The following is a 24706-nucleotide window of genomic DNA, read 5'->3' on the forward strand; positions in this document are numbered from 1 at the left end:
AGAGCCGCTTGCATGGCTCTAGACTCTTAGTCTTGTTTAAAGATCCCCAACAGAATAATAGTGTGTCTGATACAGCACGGTCAGCTATCTAATTAGAAATTTAAAAACAGACATCTACTGCTCCTTCATTGAAAAATCCAGGATATGCAAATATTGTTCATTTCAAAAGACTGAACTGCTGGAAAAGTCCGGCACTGAAAATAAGTCCATTCTCAGTGTGTGTGTGTGTGTGTGCTAGAGACTTCTAGTTTCCACATCACACTTGTGTAATTTACATACGGGACCATGATTGACTCCAAATTAGTGATGCCACAAATCATCCTGTATGTAAACTCAGATGTGAGGTGAGCACAGAGATATGTTCCCCCTTCAGAAGATGAATGTGAAAACAGTCTTCTGGTGTCAAACTCTGCACATATATCATCCTGCATAGTGAAACATCCAAGTGAAGTAACAATATAAGCAAGACACATCTCTTGTAAGTCCACAAACTTTATGGAAGTACGATACTAAATCCTGGAGTGGCCTTTTCTATTATCATTGTGGAGAAGACATTGAAAAACACAGTTTACAGAGGTTATCATTGCATGGACAAATGAATTTTAAAAATGAGAAAAAGATGAAAGAATCAGAAAATATACAGCAAGAAAAATGTTGGACTCGGCATTTCTGCTTGTAAGAATTGCAAAACATACAATAATAAAGGAAGTGGAAAAATGATTTATCATATGACACTCACAGTGGTTCTGCAAATTTGCAGTAATAAGGGAAGGTAACTTTAGTGCGCAGCAGTTTTACATTAGAGTGCCTTTGTGAACTGGAACACAAAAGGAGTGCAAGTGGGGAAAACAAAAACTATTATTTTTGCTGGTTGACATATGAACCAATCAAAGGGACGTTTGTATTTTAGCGCATGCGTAGTACACGGTACGTCGTGTTCCCTGTGTTCCTAACAGCAGCAGTAGCCGACGGATCAGAGAACAGATGGAGCAACTTTGAAGTGTTTGGCCATACGTTTCCCTGAACAACAGACAACGTAAGTTCATGAAAGTGTCAACAAAAAGATGATTGTAGTCAGCATTTCATGGCTTTTTAATTCGTCGTATTTTATGTTGCTTAAGAAGGCTGTTTACTGGCTGCCATACGGAGTTAATAAACGCTAACGTTAGCAGGCAGAAAACAAAACGTCGGACCGACCAAACGTTGTTTTCACAATACAAAATCACATGTTGGCTTAAAGTGCCCCGTGATTATCACCTGATTTCCAGTCCTGGTTACGCTTGAAATCGGTGTATATTATTCCAAAGAGCAAGTGCAAGAGTTAATTGCATCGATTTCTTATTGGACTAGAAGAGGGGAGGTGCACATCCCATTTTGTTTGATCCAGGTTTAGACAATGAATAACTAAATATCATGTGATGAACATCAGGAATCTGGTGCTGTAGAATGTCAACTTTTTATTTGCCTTTTTACTTATTTCAGCTGATTGAACAAACACATACAGTATGTCAAGAAGGGAGTGATCATTCATCCCCGTCTCTCTTTGTTCCTCCAGGCTTTTGCTTTCACTTCCTCAGTTTGGACAGACTTTGGAGAGGAAAGTACCGTTCACCATGGCTGCTGCTGCTGCTGCTACACCCACCAAAGGCAGCCTCCGAGAGGACCTGACCTGTGCCATTTGCTGCGATCTCTTCCGGGAGCCTGTCATGTTGGCCTGTATGCACCATTTTTGCAAACCCTGTATCACCAGATACTGGAGAGGAACACAGGGCCCTGTAACATGCCCGCAGTGCCGCAAGGAGTTCAGCACCAAGCACTTTCAAACCAACTACCTTGTGACAGCCATGGTGGAGAAGGTCAGGGCCACCACCTCTGACACTTACATCAAGAATCTAGAGGTGAGTTTCACCTGCACAGCATAGTTAACAATGATCCTACTGGCTGTCTTCCATGCCTTTTTTATTTTTGGTCTTCTGGACATTGTTATGAAGTGTTTGGGAAGCTTATACAAATAACCTTATGGTCCAAAGTAAACAGATCAATTACAAATGAGCACTCTGTAACCTTTGAGTTGTTTAAGTGGAATACAATTGTATTCTACATATGTTTCAGTCCACATCTGTGTTTATTTCTCTGTAGTTCCACCCTTCACATATCTCGCTTGGATTGCTCAGGACAAAGTTCACTCTCCACTCCCTTTATATTACTTTGCATGACAGGATATATGACAGCAGGGAGATACCATAAATATAAAAACACCCGAGTCATTTAATGCTAAGCAAAGTTCCTGTAATAAATTGGTCACCTTTGTCACTGTTTTAATTGTTTAATTGATGTTGATTCAATTTAATGGTTGTTTATAAGACTTTATGCTGTTGGACTACAGGATTTAATTATGTTGTAAAGGTGTTATGACATTTTTGCTCTTCCTTATGTGTTTACAAGATGGACAAAATATTAGAAACAGTTTTCAGTTTGATGGCGGATTAAAGGTAGAGTCAGTCATTCTGGAGGAAGATTGTTGATATTTGAACTAAACACCCAAACAAATACACCCCACCCTTTGTGCTCCTTTAGAAGCTCCATTTCCCCAAATCCATGGATGGGCATTGCCAAGGCAACAACCAAAACCACCATAAAAGAGAAATATGGTGGAATCCAAAGCGATGCGTCAGCTGGAGAGTCACCTATGTTCCTCTCACATTTAATCATGAGTGGAAAAGCAATTACGTCTCATGTGAGCACAACAGTCCATCCGCCCTCTCTTCTCATTCGACCTGCGTTCAACATCTCTGTCCACAGAAGCAGCCGTCTGTCAGCTGCAGCTCCTGGGGACTGACAGCAGAAATTTACTGAATCAAAATAGTTTGCATGTCGGCTCCACAGGAAGAAATCAACAGTGGTTGTATTTATTGATTTATTGATACAGTTAATAAGTTCAACATACATACAGAGGGATATTTGTATGATTTAAACAGCTGCCTGCTCAAATTACGCTTCACTAAACGTGGCAAAAACAGACTCTTGAGTGTAAAAAAACGTGGGGGATCTCCGTGAGACTGTCTCGGATTCAGTGTAGATTGATACATTTAATAAAATGGAAGAGTATCTGTACTGTAAGAAAATACTTTCTGTGTGAATTGGCCACGACCTCTCTCTCTCTCTCTCCACTTCGCCAGCCCTCCCCCATCATTCAACAGGTGCTGGAGATGGGAGACTCATGTCCTCACACAGACAGCTGCTCTGATGACTTTCCCTGTCCTGTGCTGCTGACTGGCTGGAGCCACTTTGTTTGTTTCCCATTTACAGAGCCAGGGCTGTGTATGAACACCGGATGTTTTTTCAGCGCACACACAGAACAGAAAGCTAGTGGACTGTGAGGAGACATTCGCTGAATTTGACAAAAAGTGCATTCAACAATCTCTCTCCAGAATCACTGATTCTGCCTTTAATCCAACACCACCATAACATACATCCTCTGACCTTCACCACAGGAAGGGAGTCAACACACATACAACTAAAGCAGCAGTCTCAGCAAAAACGGATCATTTTACGAAACTTTATTATAGAGTCATCACTCGGTGTAAGCCATGTTTACAGTTGTCTCTGATGCTCTTCACAGTATTTCTGTATGCTACAGTTTTTTGTTTTGATTTGCAGAAACAACTGAAACAGGCTTTGGAGAGTCATCGCCTGAGGAAGGACGACTTCATCAATAACATTCGTAGAGACAAAGACAAGATGGATACCATAAAGGTACACTCCTCTGGGGCAACTCAAGGGATTGCAGCACTTAACAGATAAGAAAACACACGTCTCTCCCTAATGGCTGTTTCCAATATGTCGTTGTGCATATTTAGTGGTGTTTGCAGATGTAGTAAGTGACAGGTTGTGCTTTGATATGTAAAACATAATGTGCTTGTGCTTGGGTGCGTGCTGTAAATGCCTTTCTACCATCTGACTTAGTTGTGTGTCAACTACACATAAGAAACCTCCTACTCCTATACAATCTTATATGACAATGATTCTGCTATATTAGCTTAAACAGGGAGATTGTTGCATCAAATCAGCGCTTCTGATTTCACCTTATGGTGCGCAGACAGAAGACCGCTCACCATGGGACAAACTGTAAACAGGCAAAGGTGATAGAAAGTGAAACACATCTAATGTGTCTGAGACAGCTAAAAGATAAGGGCTCAAGGTTAGTTGTGCATGCTGTGCTGAGATGACGAACAGGAAATCGCTCCCCACGTAAACAGTCTGTAGTTGTTTGACTCATAGATCTTTGATGTGTGTGGATTCATTACCCTTCGAATCCCTCTTTATAGATGTGTACATTTGCAGAAGTATGTTTAGAGCTTTAATGGAACAAGCCACTTGGCATCATAACTAACACTTTACAGTTTCCTTACTGGTCCATAAAAAATGTGGTGGTACATTAAAAGATGGACTATGTCCTCGACCTGTGATATTAATGAGTCCTTCCTGCCCTCAGAGAGTCAGAGCAGATCTGCAGGCTCGTGTCCAAGGGGAATTCCGAGCACTTCATCAGATCCTGCACGACGAAGAGGCCTGTATGCTGGAGCAGCTAAAGAGAGAGCAGGAAGCAGAGCTGGAGAAGGTGCAGCGCCACCTTGAAGCTACCGAGCAGGCTGTGAGGGACCTGGAGGAAAATATGACAGCGCTCCAGCAGGCTTGCACTGCCAATGAGAACACGGTGCTGATTGAGGTAAGGTGGAGATGCTACTGATAACAAGCCTCTGCTAGGATGAAAAAGTTCAAATGAGGATGAAAAGTTTGTCCAAAAATGTAATGCCTCCAAGTAACTGTCAAGCCTTGTTTCAAACAACAGTTATTAATGTGATTTGTCTTTTTCTTCCCTCTAGCTCCCACAGCTTAGGTAAGTGTACATGTCAGTGTTATGACTAATTGCTTTTGATATTTTTGCACCTGTCACATGCTAATTTGATTTCCCATCAGGGCTTAGCAAAATATTATATTGATATCGTGATATGAGACTAGATTTTGGATATTGTAATATGGCATGAAATAACTTTGTGGTTTTAAAGGCTGCATTACAGTAAAATGATGTAATTTTCTGAACTTTCCAGACTGTTCTAGTTGTTCTATTATTCGTCTTCACCCACTTAGTCATTACATCCTGATAATTATTTATCAAATCTTATTGTGTAAATATTTTGTGAAAGCACCAATAGTCATCCCTACAATATTATCGCAATATCGATATCGAGGTATCTGGTCAAAAATATCACAGTATTTGATTTTATCCATATCGCCCAGCCATATTTCCTGTCCAGACAGCTGCATTTGTGCTGAGAATGAATGAGTCTGTGTGTAACTAACTAAATGTATGTTTACTTTATCTGACAGGGCATGGGTGCAGGTTGACATGGCTGCGGAGTTTGATATAAACGCTTTCAGCAACAAATACATGGCTCCGTTACAGTACATCTCATGGAGAAAGATGTTCAAGTCCTTGAATCCAGGTAATGATCTCCGATGTGCTTCATTAGACACAAAAAGACTTGAGCTGAAAATTGCCTCTGCCTCAACAATCGCAGTAATTACTTAGAAAAAATTATAGTATTATATAAATATATTGGAGTTGCAAGAATGACATTAATGACACTGTTGTTCTATTGATTGCATGTATTATTTTCAGTTTAAAACGTGACACTGTTGAATTTTACTATGGAAAATATTATCACAGTTATAATGTCATGAATTGTTTCTCCCCAAAGGTCCTTCACCATTAACATTTGATGTTGACACAGCGCACCCGAGTATTTTAGTCTCCAGAGACAAAACCGCGGCGGTCGAATGTGACAGCATGATATCACACAAGGACTACAACAAGCGCTTCCTCCAGTGTGTCAACATTCTGGCTGCCCAGGGCTTCCAGTCAGGCCGACACTACTGGGAGGTAGAAGTTGGCCCCAAGTCCAAGTGGGACATTGGGGTGGCTTCCGAGTCTGTAGACAGACGCACTCGGATCAAGCTGAGCCCCGAAAGCGGCTACTGGACACTGAGGCTGCGTAACGGAAACGAGTACTCAGCCGGCACCCAGCCCTGGACGAGACTGCGGCTCGCCTCTTCCCCTAAGAAGATCGGGGTTTTCTTAGACTACGAAGAGAGGAGGGTGTCCTTCTTCAACGCTGATGACATGAGCCTGCTCTACTCTTTCACCAACGGGCCTAGAGGCAAGGCGTTCCCCTTCTTCAGCCCGTGCATTACCGACAGCACTCAGAGATCTCAGCCTATCCAGCTCCTCCATTACCCACCTGTCGCTCTGTCTGGCTAACAGGGGGTTGATGCAGTCAATACAAGCTTTTCAGTGTGTAAGCTGTCCATTCACTTATTGACCAAAGACTGTTATCACTCAGCTATTAGAGGATGAAGTACTGCCCTCGTTTAAATCGTGGTCCCATATTACAAGAGTTTAAAATTCCAGGCTGTTCTCATAAGACATTTAATCAATTCCATATTTAAATGATTTTATGTTGCCAGATGCTGCTTTTCAATCTTAAATGAACATTTAAAAGCCTTGGAAAGCTATGAAAGGTGCCATATTCACCATGTAAAAACATCCATTGTGCTGTAAACTCTCTGAAGAGGCTCATTCAGTTTGCATTTTGGCAAAATGCGATGGAACACTCAGTAGGAAAAGCATAACAATATAATACTCTGCTATTTTGGAGCGTATACAATGAAGTTTAGTTAGTTTGGAGTGTATATAGTGAAGTTTAGTGAGTTTCATTTCCAAGCGTACTGGAACACTGCTCAACCAAATATCTCGAACAGCTGTAGATAGTTGAACTTTCAAATGATAATCTGAATAATTATATCTCATCAGTTCAGACTGTCATTAGGCTCACTTATAAAATGGTTTTTTGATCATCGTTGTGTTTAATCAGCATGAAGGAGCCGCACACTTCATTGTGAGATTTTATGTTTGATTAAATGGTTCTTCATGTTTTATACATCGGTCTGAAATGAAACTGTTTTTCCTTTTTTTTTAATCATTTTAGATTACTTTAACTTCACAGTGCTGTATGAATTCTTTAGTTGTGTCTTCAGTCTGTAATCAGTGTATCATCTATCAAAGATCTGTTGATTTGTCATCATTTCTACATTCATCTTATAAGTGGCTACATTTGAACATGTGGTACATGCATGTTGACTATTAATTTGTATAACTCAAGGAAATACTAAAATGTAATTCAAGTAAGGATTCAATTTCTGGAGTGTATTCTACTTTGCAGACATTGAATTTTATAAAATTCCATGTTAAATCACTTCCTGATTAATGACTCAATTATTGTAAAACATGCAGATGCAAATAGTAAACTGAATCACTTTTGCTTAAATAAACACCGTCTTTGATTCTGCTCTGCAGCTGTGTCACTGCACACTTAACATGACCTCACTTGAGATGATCAAGGATGTTATTAAGCATCATCAAAGCAAAACAGTCGAGTATGAACGCTGGGGTTGACGAGAATCCAAAGCCATTTCGTAAGAGCGACAGTGGGGGTAGAATGACACTCCTGCACCTGGACTGGAACTTTTGAATACATGAGCCATCTCTGACAGTTAAACCACAAGAATAGGCGGGCTCTCGGTTATCTTCACAAACACACAAGAGCACCGACGTCCTGTTTCCTCCTGCCAGGTGAAAGGTCAGATAAACAGAATGACAGTGGGGATGCCTCTGGGCTGCGCAACGGGCCTCGGGGGCATGCTAAAGCAGGATACTGCTGCCTCCTCTGCTGACTGGAAAGTGGCACAATGAACTGCACCACAGTGGGACCCATGCTTTTCCTGCATAGCGGCCGCATAGTGTGGGTGCATTTATGACATATTTATCACTCAGTAGTCACTTAGTTTGACCTATAAATGCAAATTAAACTCAACTCCATCTCCTGAATTGAAGAGAGCCTGCTGTATAGTGAAAGAAATATATAAAGAGAGACTCTATGTCCAAATGTTTTAGCTCCTCATCCTGTTGCTCTTCTTGGAAACTATAGAGGTCTATACAGTATATACATAATCAGTATTTTTATATTAAAAGAATAGTTCAACATTTTGGAAAATATGCTTATTTGCTTTGATGCCAAGAATGAGATGAGAGGATTGATAGGTAGGGTAAATATGAAGCAACTGCCAGCTTCAACCACAGATATGAGAGTGGTATTGATCTCCTCATCTGACTCTCAAAAAGCAAATAAGCATATTTCCCGAGAAGTCAAACTATTCCTGGAACAGTGGAGGAAAAAAAATAATTAAATGTAATGTGAAAGTTTTTACTCAGCGACAAACTCACAGAGAATTATTACCAAACTCTGCAGTTAACCACAGCTCTATGGAGCATTTTAGCGTCTTTCAGGGTATGGTTTTGGTTGAAACTGTTTTGGTTCAGTCTCACCGCCCTCATCAACTTCCTTTCCAGCAGCACGCAGTTGTTTTCACAAAAAAATCTCTGATAAACACTGAACACTATCTGCTCAGCACCAAACAGCAGACAGACAAAGTTAGCGACCAGCTGGTGAACATATAGTGGAGCATTTAGCAGCTAATGAGCCAGATAATTCCTTCAGAAGTTGGTGGAGAGCAAAACAGAGCTAAAAGGAGAGTCAATATTGGTCTTACATCACTGAGTAGACAGAAACACAACTCCAAGTGAATGCTATTGTTGGTCTGTGTGCTGGGTGTGCCATTTAGCAACTATTTGCTAACACATTTGCTATATCAACATCATAAGGCGATAGATTATATGTCATTGTTATGTTGACAGCGTGTTGCAGTCTTCCCAAGTGGCCAAAAAAAGCTTAAAGTAGGTTTAAATCAACTGTGGATTGTGAAAAGTTGTAGTTAAATGAAAGGATTCAAACTCCAGGTACCATTTGCTTTGAAAGGAATTTTATTTGAGTTTGCATTCCTCTCAATGCATTAGCTTCACAGCTAATTAGCTGGTAAAAAAAATTTACATGGAAGAATTCTGCAGTACTGCTCCTTCTAGTAAAGAAGCTGGCCATAATCTCTGAATGATAGTGAACATGACCTGTGACTGATGAGAAATTTTGGCTGCCACAATCAAAACAAATCAAGAATAAACTCTCTTGAACTGCTACAGCTACTTCAAAGTAGGCTGGCAGAGTACAGGGTAGTGGACGGGCCCATGGGCATGAACTTCAGTGAGACACTGAGCCATTTTAGTTGCTTGCTCTACATCCTTCCTATGATAGTAGCCGTTGATCTGTAATGTGTTTCCTGACCCAAGGATGGGCCGGATGAAGCGCTGGCACTTCAAGGACGAGTCCTTGAGTCCTCAGTTGTCTCTCAGGAGCCAGCGGGATTATAAAATCAGACCTTTTCAACTGACACAGCAGGGGCGGTCATGCTATCCTGCATAGGGGTTATTGTTTGTTATCTCTGTTGTCTGAATGCTCATGTGCGCAGTTCATTATTATATTGGCCACTCAAGTGTTTTCATGCGTTTATGGAATTATCTGTTTTATATTTCTGATGAGATTTGGTAACTCCCTGGACAAAGCTTTGTTAGAATATCAGTTCGATTTAGTGTGTTTATTTTCCTCTGAAGCCGAAAAGCGCTGCAGGGCTAAAACCAGGGGAACATTTTAATTACAACCATTCAATCACAACATTGTGTTTTAAGGTCACAGAGGTGGATTGCCGCAAGGGATTTAGGGGGAAACACATGCCCACAATAACACGCAATGATCCTTTGATTCCCTGTTATTCCACACACTCCTGATGGTAGGTTCTTCACGGCTCTGGTCCGCTCAAAGTCTTCTATCTAAATCACTGAGAATCCCAACATAATCATAGTGAGAAACAATATTTTTTCTCATACATCTTATCGACAGCTGCGGTTAGACGGGGGCGGAGGTGCTCAACAGTTCTGTATAGGCACTGTTAGGAAGCAGGGCTGAGTCTGGAGTCAGGCAGCTTTATTAGGAGTGTAATGGATCTCCAGGTGGAGATACAGAATTTTATTGATTTTACAGTACACTCATGGTGCTGGAAAGCAGTGCAGTTTTGGATTGATTATACTGGCTTGAATGGGAATGCTGGTTCTTCTGTGGCTCCTAAAGAGGTGTGACTGGACCTCGAGGCTGCAGCTGCACCACATTGTTAATAAATGAAACATACACCAGCATCTGAAACTCTATATATCTATGTGTATGTCCAATCACTGAAGTGGACACTCCTTGGACCTGCTTTGACTTTTTTTTTTTTTTAATTTCAGAGAATATATGGTACATGGCTTTTCAATTTTCAACCCCCCCTCCCCTCCCCTCTCTCTCTCTGTAACATAAAACAGGGCTGATGCACACTACGGGCATGTTGTGCTCTTAGTACATGATTCTCATTCACACTCTGTGGACTCCCTGAGGAAGACGAATGAGTGGGTGGATGGGGTTAACAGGACTTGGACAAGGCTGCTCAGTTTAGTTTCAGTGGAGGCATCATTACATCTGACCCCTTCACAAGAATAATTACACACTCTTAATAGAGAACTATTCCCCGAGCACCTCTGCTCAGCTTTAGTTTGTTGAACATCTGGAAAAATTTGTTTTCTAAGTCATAAAGATACATTTTCTCCTCAAATTAACGGCAGACATTTGATCTGAGCAGATACTGTAGACCTTATCATCAAGAGAGAAAAAAACAACTATTACTTTGTGGATTAAAGACAGCTGACCAAGGGAGAAAACTTTTAATATTCCTTCTAATATTCCTCTAGAGACTGTGTCTTGGCTTTATCATGTGGTATTTGCTCGCTTCCTACAGTGACACTGCAGTATTGCTGTGGTGGCTTTACAAAGATTTCTGATGGTATTAGGATCACCTGCTGAGCTATTTGAATGTCAGCTGGCATTTAAATCCCTTGAGAAAGTCATGAAATGAAAATCAATATCAAGCATTTTCGCACTGAGGCATCCCAAAGTCTCTCATCATTGAATTTTTAGTGTTGTATTGTACTTTGTTACACTTAGCAATCTATAATATACTATAAGGTATTTAACGTAAAGGATGAAACGAATTGGAGCTTGCAGGAAGGAAATTTGTCATGGATGTTAGGGGGACCCCCCTCCCCTTACACCCACCAACACACTCACACACACACACACACACCCCTCCAATTCAGCTTGTTTTATGAACTGGATAGGTGGGTGTGCGTGCGCTCCAGTCACGAGCAAAGGAAAGGGAAATCATTGTAAATCCCATTCAGTGCCTTATGCATCCTTTTGACAAACCGGAAAAAAAGACGTTTTTTCCCCCCTTCTTGTTTTCCTCAGCATTTCGGCGCTGTCCTCTGTGTGCAGAGTCGCTACAGCCAGGCATCGATTGGCCGAGGTTCACCTGAGTTTTCCCATCCGCGGACGTTCATTCAAACCACCTCTGCACTGTCTCCGCCAACACTTAAAAAAAAACTAACGGGAGTTTTTAGAAGAAACATACGCTCAACCTGCTGCACTTCTGGGACCGGAGATCTGGAGATGAAGACAGATTTTACGTTTTTCTGTCGGACTTGGATTGGAATTGCATATGCCTCAGGTGAGGAGACTTAGAGCAAGTCTGAAAGTTTCTGAGCGCACAAACTTTTTACTTTTTCTAATGAAGGGAAAGGTCGAGCTGTCTGTTTGCACTGACTCTCAGTAAATATTGATCCGCTGCTGATTGAACTTTAATTTTAGAAGCTCAAAGTTTTATTCATGTTAATCTTCGGCGTAAAAGTGGAACCAGATAGAGCCTGAATTTCGGCTTTTCTTAATTATACCTAGACCAACTTATTGTTTAATTCTGTTTCATTAATGTGATCCGGAACGGGATATTTAAAGATTTAAAACTAATGCACCATGCTCGATCAAAAACTTCTCATACACCTTTACTTTGAACCCTTTCTATTGCATTTACAGTGCACATGGATTTTCTCACTATGAGCTAAGCGCAGTTTATCGCTCATAAATGATACAAAGTTTGCATCTTTGCCTCCCAACGTGGGACTGAATTAATAAGGAATCCGGTGGGAGTTTCTCAAGTCAGCACGCAGATAGGCACTAGGGGGAGGCATGCTGTTGTTGTTTTTTGATAAAGATGCAGCTGTTAATTGATGATGCTAAACTCAGGAGGAGGAAAAAAATAATTCTGAATGTGTGGGTCACATGGGGAGGAGAGCTGACTGTCTAGATTGGACTGATATGTGTAGGAGAAGGGTGGTGGAGGTGGTGGAGGTGGTGGGGGTGGGGTGGGGGGGGGGGGGGTCAAGTCTCTCAGAGTAGTCTTTTTATGTAACCATATATTTTACAAAGCAAGTGAAAGGTGAGAGAATGTCCCCTGTATCCAGAACAAACCAGCTTGTTCAAAGAATTTCTTGGTGTTTCCAGTGTGATCTGCCTCTCTATGTGCTTTTTTCCCATCACTGATGTTTAGAAAATTCCTGAAACAACTGAGGCTAAAGACTACTGACTAAATAACATAAAGAACATTGTTTTCAGTTCATTATTTTACATCACATACTTGAAACAGGCTCCTCTTATTGACCCTATTACTGAGTTGAGGCTGAGGTTGTTTACAGTCTTGCACAGTGACTGTACGTGCATGTCTGAGTTGTTCATCACTGCTTGCTGTTGAACAGTTGTTCATAAAGAACAGAGGATACTTTTGTGAGGGGCAGTCGGCTGCCATATGGCTCCCCAAATCATAACTGCGGGGTGGAGGGATGGCTGTCGCTCCTTTCATAAATATCACTGAGCTGTGCTGGGTGGGTCACATTCGGCAGGCACTGTTTTTCAGAGAGGAATGAGGACTAATGGCCTCACAAAATCAATTATTCCTCTTTGGCCTCTTGAAAAGCCCTAACAGTAAACATTATTGACTCTCAGTGATGATAGATTTTATAATGTGTGACAAATGGAAGTCTGAAATTCTTTTCACGTGACCACATATTCTTTTTAGGCTGTATCCAAACTTTTGCAATAGGGGTCTTTCTCATTATTCCACAATATGTACCTTGGAATTGAAAAACTCTGTCTGACATTTCTGTAATCACGCAAACTGGACGTGCCTATTAGCATATGTGTGGTGTTTTCTGTTGAAAAATTTATTTGCAGGCCTGTTATTTCAACCATGCAAGGTCTCATCTTTGTTAAATTGAGTCTCAGAACTATCCCAGAGGCAGAAATAACCACTAGCTTCATATCAGAGACACATTTTTCAATCACAGCTTCTCAGCATGTACCTGTGAGACTGAGTGCCACATTAAGGTAGAGAGGTGAGACATTTTCTAGCTTGGTTTTTGCCCAAAGCTTCAAATCAAACTGGTTTTAAAGGTTGTATTATTATTAAATGTTTTTAATGTCCTTAAGGATTAAAAATGGTCTTGATACACTAGGAAGGTAGCGTTCATGTAAAATGTTTCTTTTCTTCGTCTTTTTTCCCTCATGAATTCGGAGCACAACAGAAAGGATGAACCTTGAACGCAGCAATTTACTTTTTTGTCTGTGTTCTGACTGTTAAATAACATTTTTTTTTAAGATATTTAGTCTCTTGAATATTCACAGATTGCACTTGGAGGGTGTTCTTAACCCTTTTAACCATCAGCTTTTTTTTTTTTGACAAAATAAAAATATGTGACATTAAAAAGACAGCTCTGAGATGGAGTTTGATGATGCAAGCATGATGAGAGCACTGGCTTCTGGCTTCCTATTATTATGATCAAAGGAGAAGATTGATGGAAAGTGGATTGTAGACCTGCCAACCCAGAAGTGATTGTCATTTTAGGAGGGGGTGGAGGGTGTTGTAATTGTGTAATTTACACTGCAACTGCATTTATGGAGCTTCAAGATATGACCCTTAGCCATTTTCTGCCACCCTCCTGTCACGCTTTGTCTCTGGTTTGAATTACGGTGGTTCCAAAACATTTATTATATATCTAGAGTATTTTTGTCCTATTAAAAAAAGACATCTTGGTGGGTTAGGATAGGATAGGATACTACTGAAATTAATTGTGAATCACTGGTTGATTCATCTCCTCTCAATTTCCTTTTTTTTTTTGGAGCGTAATTGGTTATTGAAAACCTTTCTGATTAAAGAAGCCACACATGAAAGCAGTGAATCTTTTTTTTTTTCTAAAGCTGAGCTCTAGAGAAGAATGATCTTTGGCTTACTCTGTGTCTTGGGTGCATAGTGCTGATATTGCTTTTAGCAGAGTGTTTTCTGTACGCATACCTCTGCTTGATCAGATCATCCCAGAAATCTGACTCTCAACTCTGGGTATTATTCTAGTCGTCCACTTATAGAGGTTGAGTTGTTTTAGCCAACAATAGCCCCCTATTCTCAGCACTGATCTCAGGATTCAACCTCAGGACTCCGAGGAACGGACCTCAGTGTCTGTCCTTGAATATCTTGTTCTATCAGCTGGAGAGCAGTTCGGACGTGAGAGGAATGCTGCTGCTCCATGTGGGAAGCTCGCTGCAGTAAAGTCCAAATAAATAGGGAGTCCGGTGCCTCACTCATCACTGGCATGGAGTAGCGAGGCCCCTGGGGCATTTGTATGTCTGGTCACTCACTTTCTCATCATGTTAAAGCACCAACACCCCTATATGTGACTAGGGCTGAGAGATAAGCTCTTTCAACACCAGGAATCTGCAGCAAAAGCCAAATATGTGTCCAAGTTGGTGTTAGATAGTTGATGAAAACCATCTGTGGTATTTTTGTTTCCATATTTCTGACCCTTCCATGTTTTCAGTGCCCGGTTTTTAGCCATGTTAGTGGGATGGCTCTTGGAAATGTTGTTTTGATCTGTCATTCCACCACTTCGGTCAAGACTGAAGTATCTCAATAACTGTTGAACAGATGGATTTCGTGCATGGTCCCATGGAGGTTGAGTCCTACTGATTTTGTTGATCCCCGGACTTTTCATCTAGTGCCACCATTAGGTTGACATTTTAGGCTTTTAGTTAACTTAACACTATATCCTGATAACTTTTGAATGGATTGCCATTCAAATGTCAAATTCCAGTCTGGAGATTTGGTAGATTTCCATGGTGTTCAGAGGATGAATCCTACTGACTTAGATGATCCCCTAACATTCCCTTTAGCGCCACCATGAGGTTGACATTTGTGGCTTTGAATGAAATGTCCCACCAAGTGTTGAACAGATTGCCATGACATTTGGTACACACACTCATGTACCCCTCAGGGTGAATTCTAATAACTAAACAAAAAGCGTCAACCTCTCTCTAGAAATACTAAGTCAATATTTTTTTTCAAAGAGTCATTGTGGTGCTGTAATAAGTGTGCTAGTGGTCATTTTGGAATTATTGCTCCGTTAATATCTGAAGACTTATAGTGGCTTTGATGTGGCTTTTGGTAAGTTTAATGTTTCTTGATTATTAGCACAATTTAGCTAAAGTAGCTAATGTTAGCCCAAGTGTGCACTGCTCCGTGTTCCCAGTAAGCTAGCAATTGCTTTGGTCCGAGGTAGCGGGGTGTGTTTCCAGAGCATGAAAGGCAACACCCTGCACTCCTTATTTGAAAGGTCCTGGCTCCTAACGGAAAGAATGGCGCCAACCATAAGCTTCAAACCCACTACAGTGCAAACCAATGGGTGATGTCACACCTCGCTACGTCCATCTTTATATACAGTCTATGCATCATACCTACTAAACATCAATATTATAGCGTTGTCATTGTGAGCATATTAGTATGCACACATTAGCATTTAGCTAAAACCACTGCTAAACCTTAATACAGCCTCATAAAGCCTCTAATGTGACAGATGATGATAGACTCTTTTAGTCTTGTTATGTAAATGGCCCTCTCATTTCTTGACCCACCACAACAAATTTTACACGTTTGAACAGTTATTGTCCTCTTATTATGACACATAATATTTTCTCTTTCTTGTATCAGAATCAAAAGGACTGTTGTCTGTCACAAGGAACGAGTCGCACAATAAAAGAGATTAACACTTTTTAAAGGATGTTCATTCAGGATTATCCTGGTGGGGGGAATTTTCAGTATCCCTACTGTGCAAATGAAATGTTAGCTGCAGCAGGGCACCCATTTTGTTCTAATGATGTACATTTTTCCTACAGAAATAGTGTTCTTAAAATACTCTCCCACACTTGGAATAATTGCCATGCAGAGGACGTTTAACCTATTGATTTTATTTCTATCTCATCTGTCCTTTCCATCACGTTCATGCAGGCCTGAGTGTCATATTGCAGTAGATGAAGCACAAAGAAAGTCAGAAATGAATTTTCGTGAGGCTTTTCACTCACTGAGTGCTTGAACTATGACTCTCTGAGTGTATTAGCCCACACATGAAGAGGTGATGTACACAATTATACCTATAAGTGCTTTTACCTGGAAGATGAAACAAATTATATGTTGCTACTGCCATAAATTGACACAAAAAAACAATCATGAGGACTGCTTCACATTTTTCTGTGCAGCTTAAATCTTCCAAGTAGGATTTGATATGACAGTGAGACGGTTTTATCAACAAATGAGAGAGTCCAGAATAATCAGGTTGTTGGATCAGGGAATACTAGTTCTCAAATACTTACCTTTGTTGTCAACTTTACATATTTTCTTGACATTTCACTGCAAGATTAATTGCACAGGATTCAGCTCCTGTAACAGCCAGTTAAAAGACATTTATTTTAAGTAGTGCTGTCAGACACTGAAGGAAAATTGCTTTGTGGCATCTATTGCCTTTATTGGTTGATCCCTCCACACACGTTCTGAAGGCGGAAACTCAATCCTGGGACACAATGGCTGTTACATGGGTATTACAACACTCCAAAGTGCTTGCGTTGCTTAGAAACAAGACTCATGTAGAGCACTTATCAGTTTAACGAGAGCCACTGTCACTATTATGTTCAAATTGCTGCTCAGTCTCAGGCAGCTGTATGATTGTGACTTGGAAGTGTGTGCAGCGTTTCATTGGACAATCACACCTCTTGCCTTGTCATTGAAGGTCGCTTGGGGTTCATGGGAAAGAGTCCATTGGCAAAGCCTGAGGAAATTGCCAGCTTCCCTCCCTTTAGGCATTCAGCACCAAATTGTTGACCCGGCACTCTTTGCCCTTGTTTTCTGCGGCGACTTAAGCTGCCGCAGTGATTTAGCTCACTGGGGCATCTGACACGGCAGTAGAGACTTGTTTATGCCATGAATCTCCAGGAATTAGGTAACAAGCACAGTAATGGGGCTCCTCAAAGTTTGGCCTCTGAGCAGTCGCAGCATGAGTTTTAGGAGCGTGCAAGCCATCACAGCAGGCCGGGATTGTTAATCTTTGGCACTTGCTTTTGCAGATATTTTAGATGTATCCCAACAGAAATGTTATCGCCAGACAGACGATTTAGGAGCCAGGCCAAAGCCTTTACCAGAATATGTTTAGTTTCCTTCTCAGAAAGGGAAACCATTTCTCAATGATAAAAACGATGACATGCAAAAAATGGGCCACCACAGAGGAAGAGCTTGGGCTGTCCGGTGTGCCTGTGAGGCAGGTACAGGAAGATTTAGTCAGGGACGGAGGTTTTAAACATAGGAAGCCGGCCCAGATGGCCTGTCGCCGCATCCTTAATTTTGCACCCCTCCTCTGGCAGGATGTTGGAAAGGCCGAACTCCCCCAATAGTGGAGAGGACAGGGACGTAGTGGATGTCATCCCTCTCCATAGTAACAATGAAATCAAAGCTGGGCTGCCAGTCAGCCCGTCGCCTGGCTTGGCCCGGCCTTGTGTCCAGATGACAGAGGAAGCGGACTTTATTTCTTTCAGAGGGAGCAAGAGAGAGTATGTTATCGCCTGAGGCTGGCTGACTCCACATCCAGAGAGCAGGTCTGCTCCGTGGCCTGCATGGCCTCCCATCCCCAGCCGGACACACAGGACTATTTCAGAGTGCCCCAGCCTTGGCCCTTTGCCAGATACTGTGAAATAACTGAAATAAATCACTGAAATAACTGTGTAACTGCACAGTCACCTACATATTGCTCTTTAACCCTAACAACCTCCAGAAAGCATCAAATTCAGTTCCAGTTAATGCATTTGCAGTCTCATTTAAGTGTGTTCAACCCTCGTGTCATGAAAGATGTCTATATAGACAGCTTTCTATATAGAAAAGAAATCGCATGGAGCACCCAATGCATTTCATTCATTTATGCAGTTCAACACCACACATATATCTATGAAATGTTTTTAAACAACTCCTACATCGCATACTTTCGGCCAAACTGAGGCTCTGAGAAAAGCTTTATTTGTTTACACAAGGTTCCTCTTTTCCTGTTCCTGTCATGTGACTGATCAGAGACAAAACTACAGAGGAGCGAGGAAACACTAACGGCAACATCTCCTTCACCGTCCATGAAAAAGGGAAGTGGGAGAAGCGTGAACATGATAAAGAAAACAGGAAATTTGCTCGCAATGAAAAACACTGTGCCGCTTTTCACACGAGCTTTAATGTGCCCTCCGTCGTGCCTGCGGAGATAGGGATCTCTCATCTTCACACGTACCTTTGATGCTCTTGACTCCTGCCTGCCTTGTATCTGTCTGCTTGTCAGAGAAGCTTTACATTTTTAACTGGCTTAGAGTGCCTTATGGAGGCTAGGCTCCTTCCCCTGTGTGTGTATGTATGTATGTGTGTGTGTACCGGGTATTCCTCATGTTGTGGGAACGTAAATCTGTTGTTATGACTTAAGTCACTTTCAGGGACACACACCAGACTTAAGACCAGTTGATTGGGGATGGCTTGTTGGTCAGTGGTTAAGGTTAGGGTAAGGGTTGGGTTTAGGCAAGTAGTAGTTATGGTTAGGTTAAGTCACCAGGAAATGAATGTAAATCTGTGTAAATACCCCTAAAGTGACTTAAGTAAACCTGTGTAATTTATCAGCAGGTGTCCCCTATAGGCTGGGAAGTCCAGTGTCAATATTCCCTGACTGTGACAAAACCACCAGTATGAGCCATGAAGAGAGATCAGCCAAGGATAAGATGAATGCACATAATGCAAAGGCATCCCACCTGAGCAATTCTACAGTTCAAATTGCCACAACTCCTCACAAAACAAGCATGTAATAAGTTTGAATAGAAGTCATCACCTTTTGTAACTTTGTGGATTTATTTGTAGGAACTTTTCATTATTTACAGCATTAGAAAGCCACACTTGGGTGGTGTTGTTTTAAAAAAAATCATACACTTTCTCTTCATACACAGACACAGGGACAGGAGTTGGAACAAGTGATTTGAGATGATTTGTTTGTGTTACTGCATTTTAAAAAGAATATGTTGCAGTTTCCTTTTTTACTTTTTCGGTCTTTATTTGATAGGGTACAGCAGAGAACCATACAGGAAATTTGAAGGCAGAAAGAGAAGGGATAACATGCAACAAAAGATCCCTGGCCAGATTCCAACAGGGTACATTGCAGTAACATGGTATGCGTTAAAAAGACCACCAGGCCACCATGACTGATTTTGCAGCTTTAATGCAGGGAATGAGCCTGATAGGAAACCTCAACAATATGTGAAACTGCACATATTTTGCAGAAAAATCCAAAATGAATTACTTTTACATTTTGCAGCCTTACAAATTTCACATTTTTATCATATTTTACAGCACACATTTGTTGTAAAACTCTTGGATGCAGCAGTCCTCTGCAGCGCATGGTATTCCAGCCTTTACAACGTGAATAAAGAGCTACTGTAGATCTTTCTCTGGCATGCTATTTACACGTTTCAGCTGACTTGTAGCCAGTTGCACATCTTTCCTCCCTGTCAACCAGGTATGTGAAGCTGACACATCAAAGTGCAGCCCAACGCACACGCTGAGTGAACGGACATAATTGTCCTTGAAGAATTCTAACTACTAGCTCACATATATACATCTGGCACTTCCATCATGATAGAGGCATGCAGCATAGAAAAGGCAGAAAGGCCAGCTGTGTGAACCAATGTGTCAAATGTAACCATCTTGATGTGATCCCTGTCACATGGTTGGCATTGTTGAGAATGAGACCAACCAGACTGCCTCATCTTTATCTGAATTACATACCTACAAATGCACTTATCCTTTCTTTATACTAGTCTGAAAAGGTTTTTAGACCACTCAAACCTTCATGTTTGCTGGTGAAGGGTACACACACATTACTCCCGCAGCGAGAATGGGTTTTCACAACAACAGAGAAATCACATTTCTCAAGAGCAATGTCAGGATTTTACAAGGGCATGTTCAGTGAGCTGTTTCTCCCAGACAGAACTGTGTCAAACGACTTTCAATGAAGAGTTCTTTTTTTAAAAGGCTTCATTAAGTGTTAAAGTCACAGTTTAATTATTTCTGACAGTCTAAAGTGATAAAAGTGTCAGATATTGTGAAGGCGATGAGCTGGATCACACGATTTATAATGTCACAGGAGTCATTATCGTTTCAAGTGTTTGAAACATAGAAAATTGTCTACAAGATTAACTTTAGCGACTGTTAATGTGGCGTTAATCTGTCTGAAAGATTTTACACATCCAAACTTGTGTGTTTATGCCCTGTGTAATCATCCAATAACAGAAGAAGTAAGTCAACTTACAAGTATTGTGGAAAATAAAAAAAGAATTTCAGCCAGGATACTAGGATAGACACTTTTTCATAAATTTTTATTTTATAAAATAGCGTCTATTCTACTATCTTGGTGTATGCTGAAATACTTTTTTGATTTTCTGTAATTTGCCTTGCATCAGCTGGTACCCAGGAGAGAGGCATTGCTGTGCACGGGCTATCTTCATTTTTTTTTTTTTTTTTTTAGAAATATTGTGTTTTATCTTTGTAGGTCAAAAAATGATGTTGCTTTTTTGTTGTAGAAGCTAATCAGCCAAAGCTGCTGCTTATCTCGGCACCACCAGCTGGAATGCATGAGAAAAGAGAGAAACCAAGCTGAACTGTTTTTTGGCTCTCTGCCCTGTGTTCACATTTGTAAAGTGGTTGTCAACAAGCCAATCACCATCCATTTGAGTTTTTAGACCATGCAATCATTATGAATAGGTATATCATGTCCCTTTCAGTTTCAGTTAGCTACAGAAAATGATCTGCAAATAGGATTTAAATGGAAGGCCATACCAGCGATTTTGCATGTTTTAGCTCATTTACAATAAAACACTTATACTTTACATTAGCCTACTGCTAACTGGGATGCACCAATGTGACTCCAAATACTGATTCTGATACCCCAACTCTCCAAGTCTCTTTTTTCCCACTAAAAGAGCACTGGTAATTCTTCTGTCACTCTTCTATGTGTACAGGAACATGAAATGTAATTACACAGCAGAGATGTTCATACAGCATTGTTTTTGTTTAAATTGTAGCCTAAGCTTTATGAACATGTAGAAGAGGTTTTAATCTAGTTTGAGGAACAACCCTGCAGAGTCAATTTTACATTAGCTAACGTTAGCGAATGCAAATGTCAAAAAGGTATAGTACAGTAAGGCCTACTACTGCTCTCACATTAAAATGGAAGTAGTGTAGTATTAGCAGTAGCTTTATGCATGTTAGCCTACGCTGTAAATGTATGGAGCAGGATAGAAAGATATATTTAATGTGGAACCATGGATCGGATTGGTTCATCCCGTCTGCTAACCATTTTGCATGCCATGTGGTTATGTGTTAAACTTTTTAATGCATTCGTGGCCCTCTATAAGCTTTTAGCTTTATTATGTTTTTATCCTCAGTAATTTAATTATATGTCAGGAATGGGTGACTGCAGTCTTTCATGTACTTTTATTGTTGTCAGATAAATCTATCTGTCTCGTTGTGACCTTCAGGCGGAACTGGTCTCCACTAATTTATTTTCAATTTGAAAACTGATTAGCAGACTCTTTACTTTCTGATGAATTGTAATTTGTGGCAATTACCATCAACTCTGCATTTGTTTATGTCAGAATTACATTGTCATTACGAGTTTCATTTCATTTCACTTATAACTGCATTATAATGCAATGATGACAAAACACTGACAAAAATGAATGCAGACAAGATGTTCACTGTGATGAATTGTACAATTTAAGAGAGTCTATAGTGATTACTTTTGATATCTCATGCAAAGCAGTGGCTGCTTGGAAACTCATAAAATATGTTCAAACATTTGAAACACTGCAGCATTCATTCTAAATTGTTCAGAATAATGTAGAGTCTACGTAATTAAAGAGGTAAAACCTAATCCCTAGCATGGGCTTTTGAAATAAATGAAAGGAAATTTAGTTGAAGTTTAAATTCAAGAATAAACTGAAACATGTTTTGTTGATATTGCCTTGTACTCAGAGTTTATTGAGTCAGTTTTTCTTTTCATGTTGAAGCTGCAGCCATGTGTACAGAGGAGCAACACCGTCCCCTTAAACTAGAGTTCACAGCTGCAGCTGTGCTTACTCACTGTCCACCTACATAACTGTCCTCCAGCTGAAACTGCTGCTCAGAAATTAAGCTTCTACAATAGACTGTTAGCCTTTTTTTTTTTTACACCACTATTTAATCCATGTTAAGACAAATGAGCTCACTGACTGATGACAATCATAACAATACTGACATCTGCCATGAAACACAGCATTAAAAGGTCACGGCAGGAAAATGTGTTTATTATCATGACAAGATATGTTATCAGCCATGAATGTCTATGAATTGATGTGTTTGGTTTACTTTGGCATTCACTTCACGTAGCTATACATTGGAGCAACGTGTGCTTTAAATTATATTTGACAGAATGCAAACAACTATTAATGGGATTATTTCTCAAACCATTTGCGTAGCTGACAGGCTGACAGTCCTCCCTATCTGGCGTCTCACAGTTTGGAAACATAGTGTACACATTATACGTTACATCCATATGGAAGATGTTGACATCTGGCACCCACCCTTTTCATCATTGTGAAACAAAAGATGTGAGAACTAGCAGCTCCTGGAGCATCACGGGTGAGACTCACCTACAGTATGTACAGACTAGAAATGCCCTCTTCTCACCTCTCATCAATCTAAAGTGTCCAAGCAACAAAGAAGTTGGTGGCTGTTTTGGCCTGCAGCCATGTGTAACCCAGCACACATTAAATTACGACTTTGCAGCACCTCCTTCAGCGGTTATGAGAGAGCCACTTAACATGACAAGTGATTTATAAGAGATCCAAAGTCTTGACAAGTACAGTAATGTGGAGCACGTTAACCTTAAACTAACATTGGAAATAGACTGTGTCAGGAAAACACTGGCGTGTATGAATCTTATCAGTCGGAATGATCTGCGAACTGTTTTGCTTGACTTCGAAGAGCTTTTAGTGTGGGTGTAATGCTGTCTCTGCCCTCCGGTGTGTGACACCCTTGCTGCACTGTGATAGACATATCAGTCTATCTTACTGAGCGTTGGAGCATTTCAAATAGCCAAAGCTGAAGTCTTCCCTTTATAACAAATGCATCTTTTCCAGGTTTCCCTCACAGATGCACCTCCACACATCTTGATGTCTTGTCTCTCAGGGCTGGCCAGTCAGTCATGACATTTCAAAAAGATTTACAATTTGCATCTTGTCTGTCAGCTAGCGATCTCTCAACCGATTGTGAGGGAAGCATCCATCATGGGAACTCTGCTACAGTAGAGCTCATCACTCCATCACTGCGCACATCTCTCAGACATGTCAATACACATCATCTTATGCATTAGATTGTTGTATATTTTCCATTATTTCCCCCTTCATTCTTCAGAGACATTTACTGTTGAATATACTGTATAACAATGTGTAGGTGTAGTGCTTTGTCTGCTATGTTTTGCCCTGAGTACCTTGCCCTTGGACTAAATGTGGAAGCTGCAATCTGTATAATTTTTATATCTTAATAGTGTCTTTATACACAGGCTTTGCCAAATGCTCTCCATCTATAGCCAGCGGCACCCAAGTGTGCCATCCATGCATGACCGTGAAGAGACTGAATTTTTTTATTTGAAGGTGTGGGAGGTCCAGCACTCGACTGCTGTCCTTCCAAATTAAGACATGACTCAGCCAGGAGATCTCTCTTGTTATACTCCCTTAGTGTGTGTAAAGGAAATTTGCTATTCCTAAAATAGTGACTTGTCCTTGCAGGAATTTCCTTTCTCACTTTCCCCTTGTCTGTAGCTCTTGGGGGGGCCCTGCGTTTATGACACTGTTTGGCTTCACAGCATTTCAGGTGTGAGGAAGAGTGGACAAAGCTGTGCTGTGTGGCGGAGGGGTGGTGATGGGACAGAAGTCGGTGGCAGGTTCACATCTGAGCTGAGACAATATGTTGGGGAAACTTTGCTTCTCCTCTGGGGCAGAGTTAAAGATCTCTGAAAGAGCAGACAAGAATACCCTGCTGGGAGCCAAGCTGGGAATGATTCATGGACTGCCACCACTTCCCACTTCAACCCCTTAACATAAAACCTGCCACTTCAGCCTGGCTTTAGATTAAGATATCTCTTATTTTAATTACTATTGTAATATATTTTTTATCCCTCTTATCGATTTGATTTGTCTTTGTTTTGGCTTTTTAATCTAACTTATCTAGTTTTTAAAAAAATATAATTTACTGTATTACTGTCATTATAGCTTTCAAATCTATTTTATTTTATTACATTTTCATCATTTTTATCTCTCATGTGCATTACTCTGAAATTGTTTGAATTGCACTAATC

General features: G+C 40.7%; 2 protein-coding genes across 2 annotated transcripts in view; both read left to right on the forward strand.

Moving 5' to 3' along the window:
• The first annotated feature begins 923 nt into the window (after positions 1 to 923).
• On the forward strand, positions 924 to 7412 carry trim105 (tripartite motif containing 105). The gene is made up of 7 exons (XM_042419868.1): positions 924 to 1036; positions 1556 to 1898; positions 3661 to 3756; positions 4496 to 4729; positions 4887 to 4900; positions 5392 to 5507; positions 5763 to 7412. The coding sequence occupies exons 2-7, from the start codon at positions 1614 to 1616 to the stop codon at positions 6320 to 6322; spliced, it is 1305 nt and encodes a 434-aa protein (XP_042275802.1). The 5' UTR covers positions 924 to 1036; positions 1556 to 1613; the 3' UTR covers positions 6323 to 7412.
• A 3826-nt stretch (positions 7413 to 11238) lies between these two features.
• The window catches only part of flt4 (fms related receptor tyrosine kinase 4), a 46769-nt gene continuing 33301 nt past the window's right edge, over positions 11239 to 24706 (forward strand). Inside the window, exon 1 of the mRNA XM_042419518.1 lies at positions 11239 to 11604. Within this exon, the coding sequence (XP_042275452.1) occupies positions 11547 to 11604 (58 nt within the window). The 5' untranslated portion in view covers positions 11239 to 11546. The remainder of the gene's footprint in view (positions 11605 to 24706) is intronic.

Source organism: Thunnus maccoyii, chromosome 8, assembly GCF_910596095.1.
Source record: "Thunnus maccoyii chromosome 8, fThuMac1.1, whole genome shotgun sequence".
NCBI lineage: Eukaryota > Metazoa > Chordata > Actinopteri > Scombriformes > Scombridae > Thunnus > Thunnus maccoyii.

Excerpts from the sequence above, each read along its gene's own strand:
- trim105 (XM_042419868.1), top strand. The coding sequence starts at position 1,614 with ATGGCTGCTGCTGCTGCTGCTACACCCACCAAAGGCAGCCTCCGAGAG. Across the intron at positions 3,757-4,495 it reads ACAAGATGGATACCATAAAG|AGAGTCAGAGCAGATCTGCA; the intron begins GTACACTCCTCT and ends TCCTGCCCTCAG. Across the intron at positions 5,508-5,762 it reads GTTCAAGTCCTTGAATCCAG|GTCCTTCACCATTAACATTT; the intron begins GTAATGATCTCC and ends TTCTCCCCAAAG.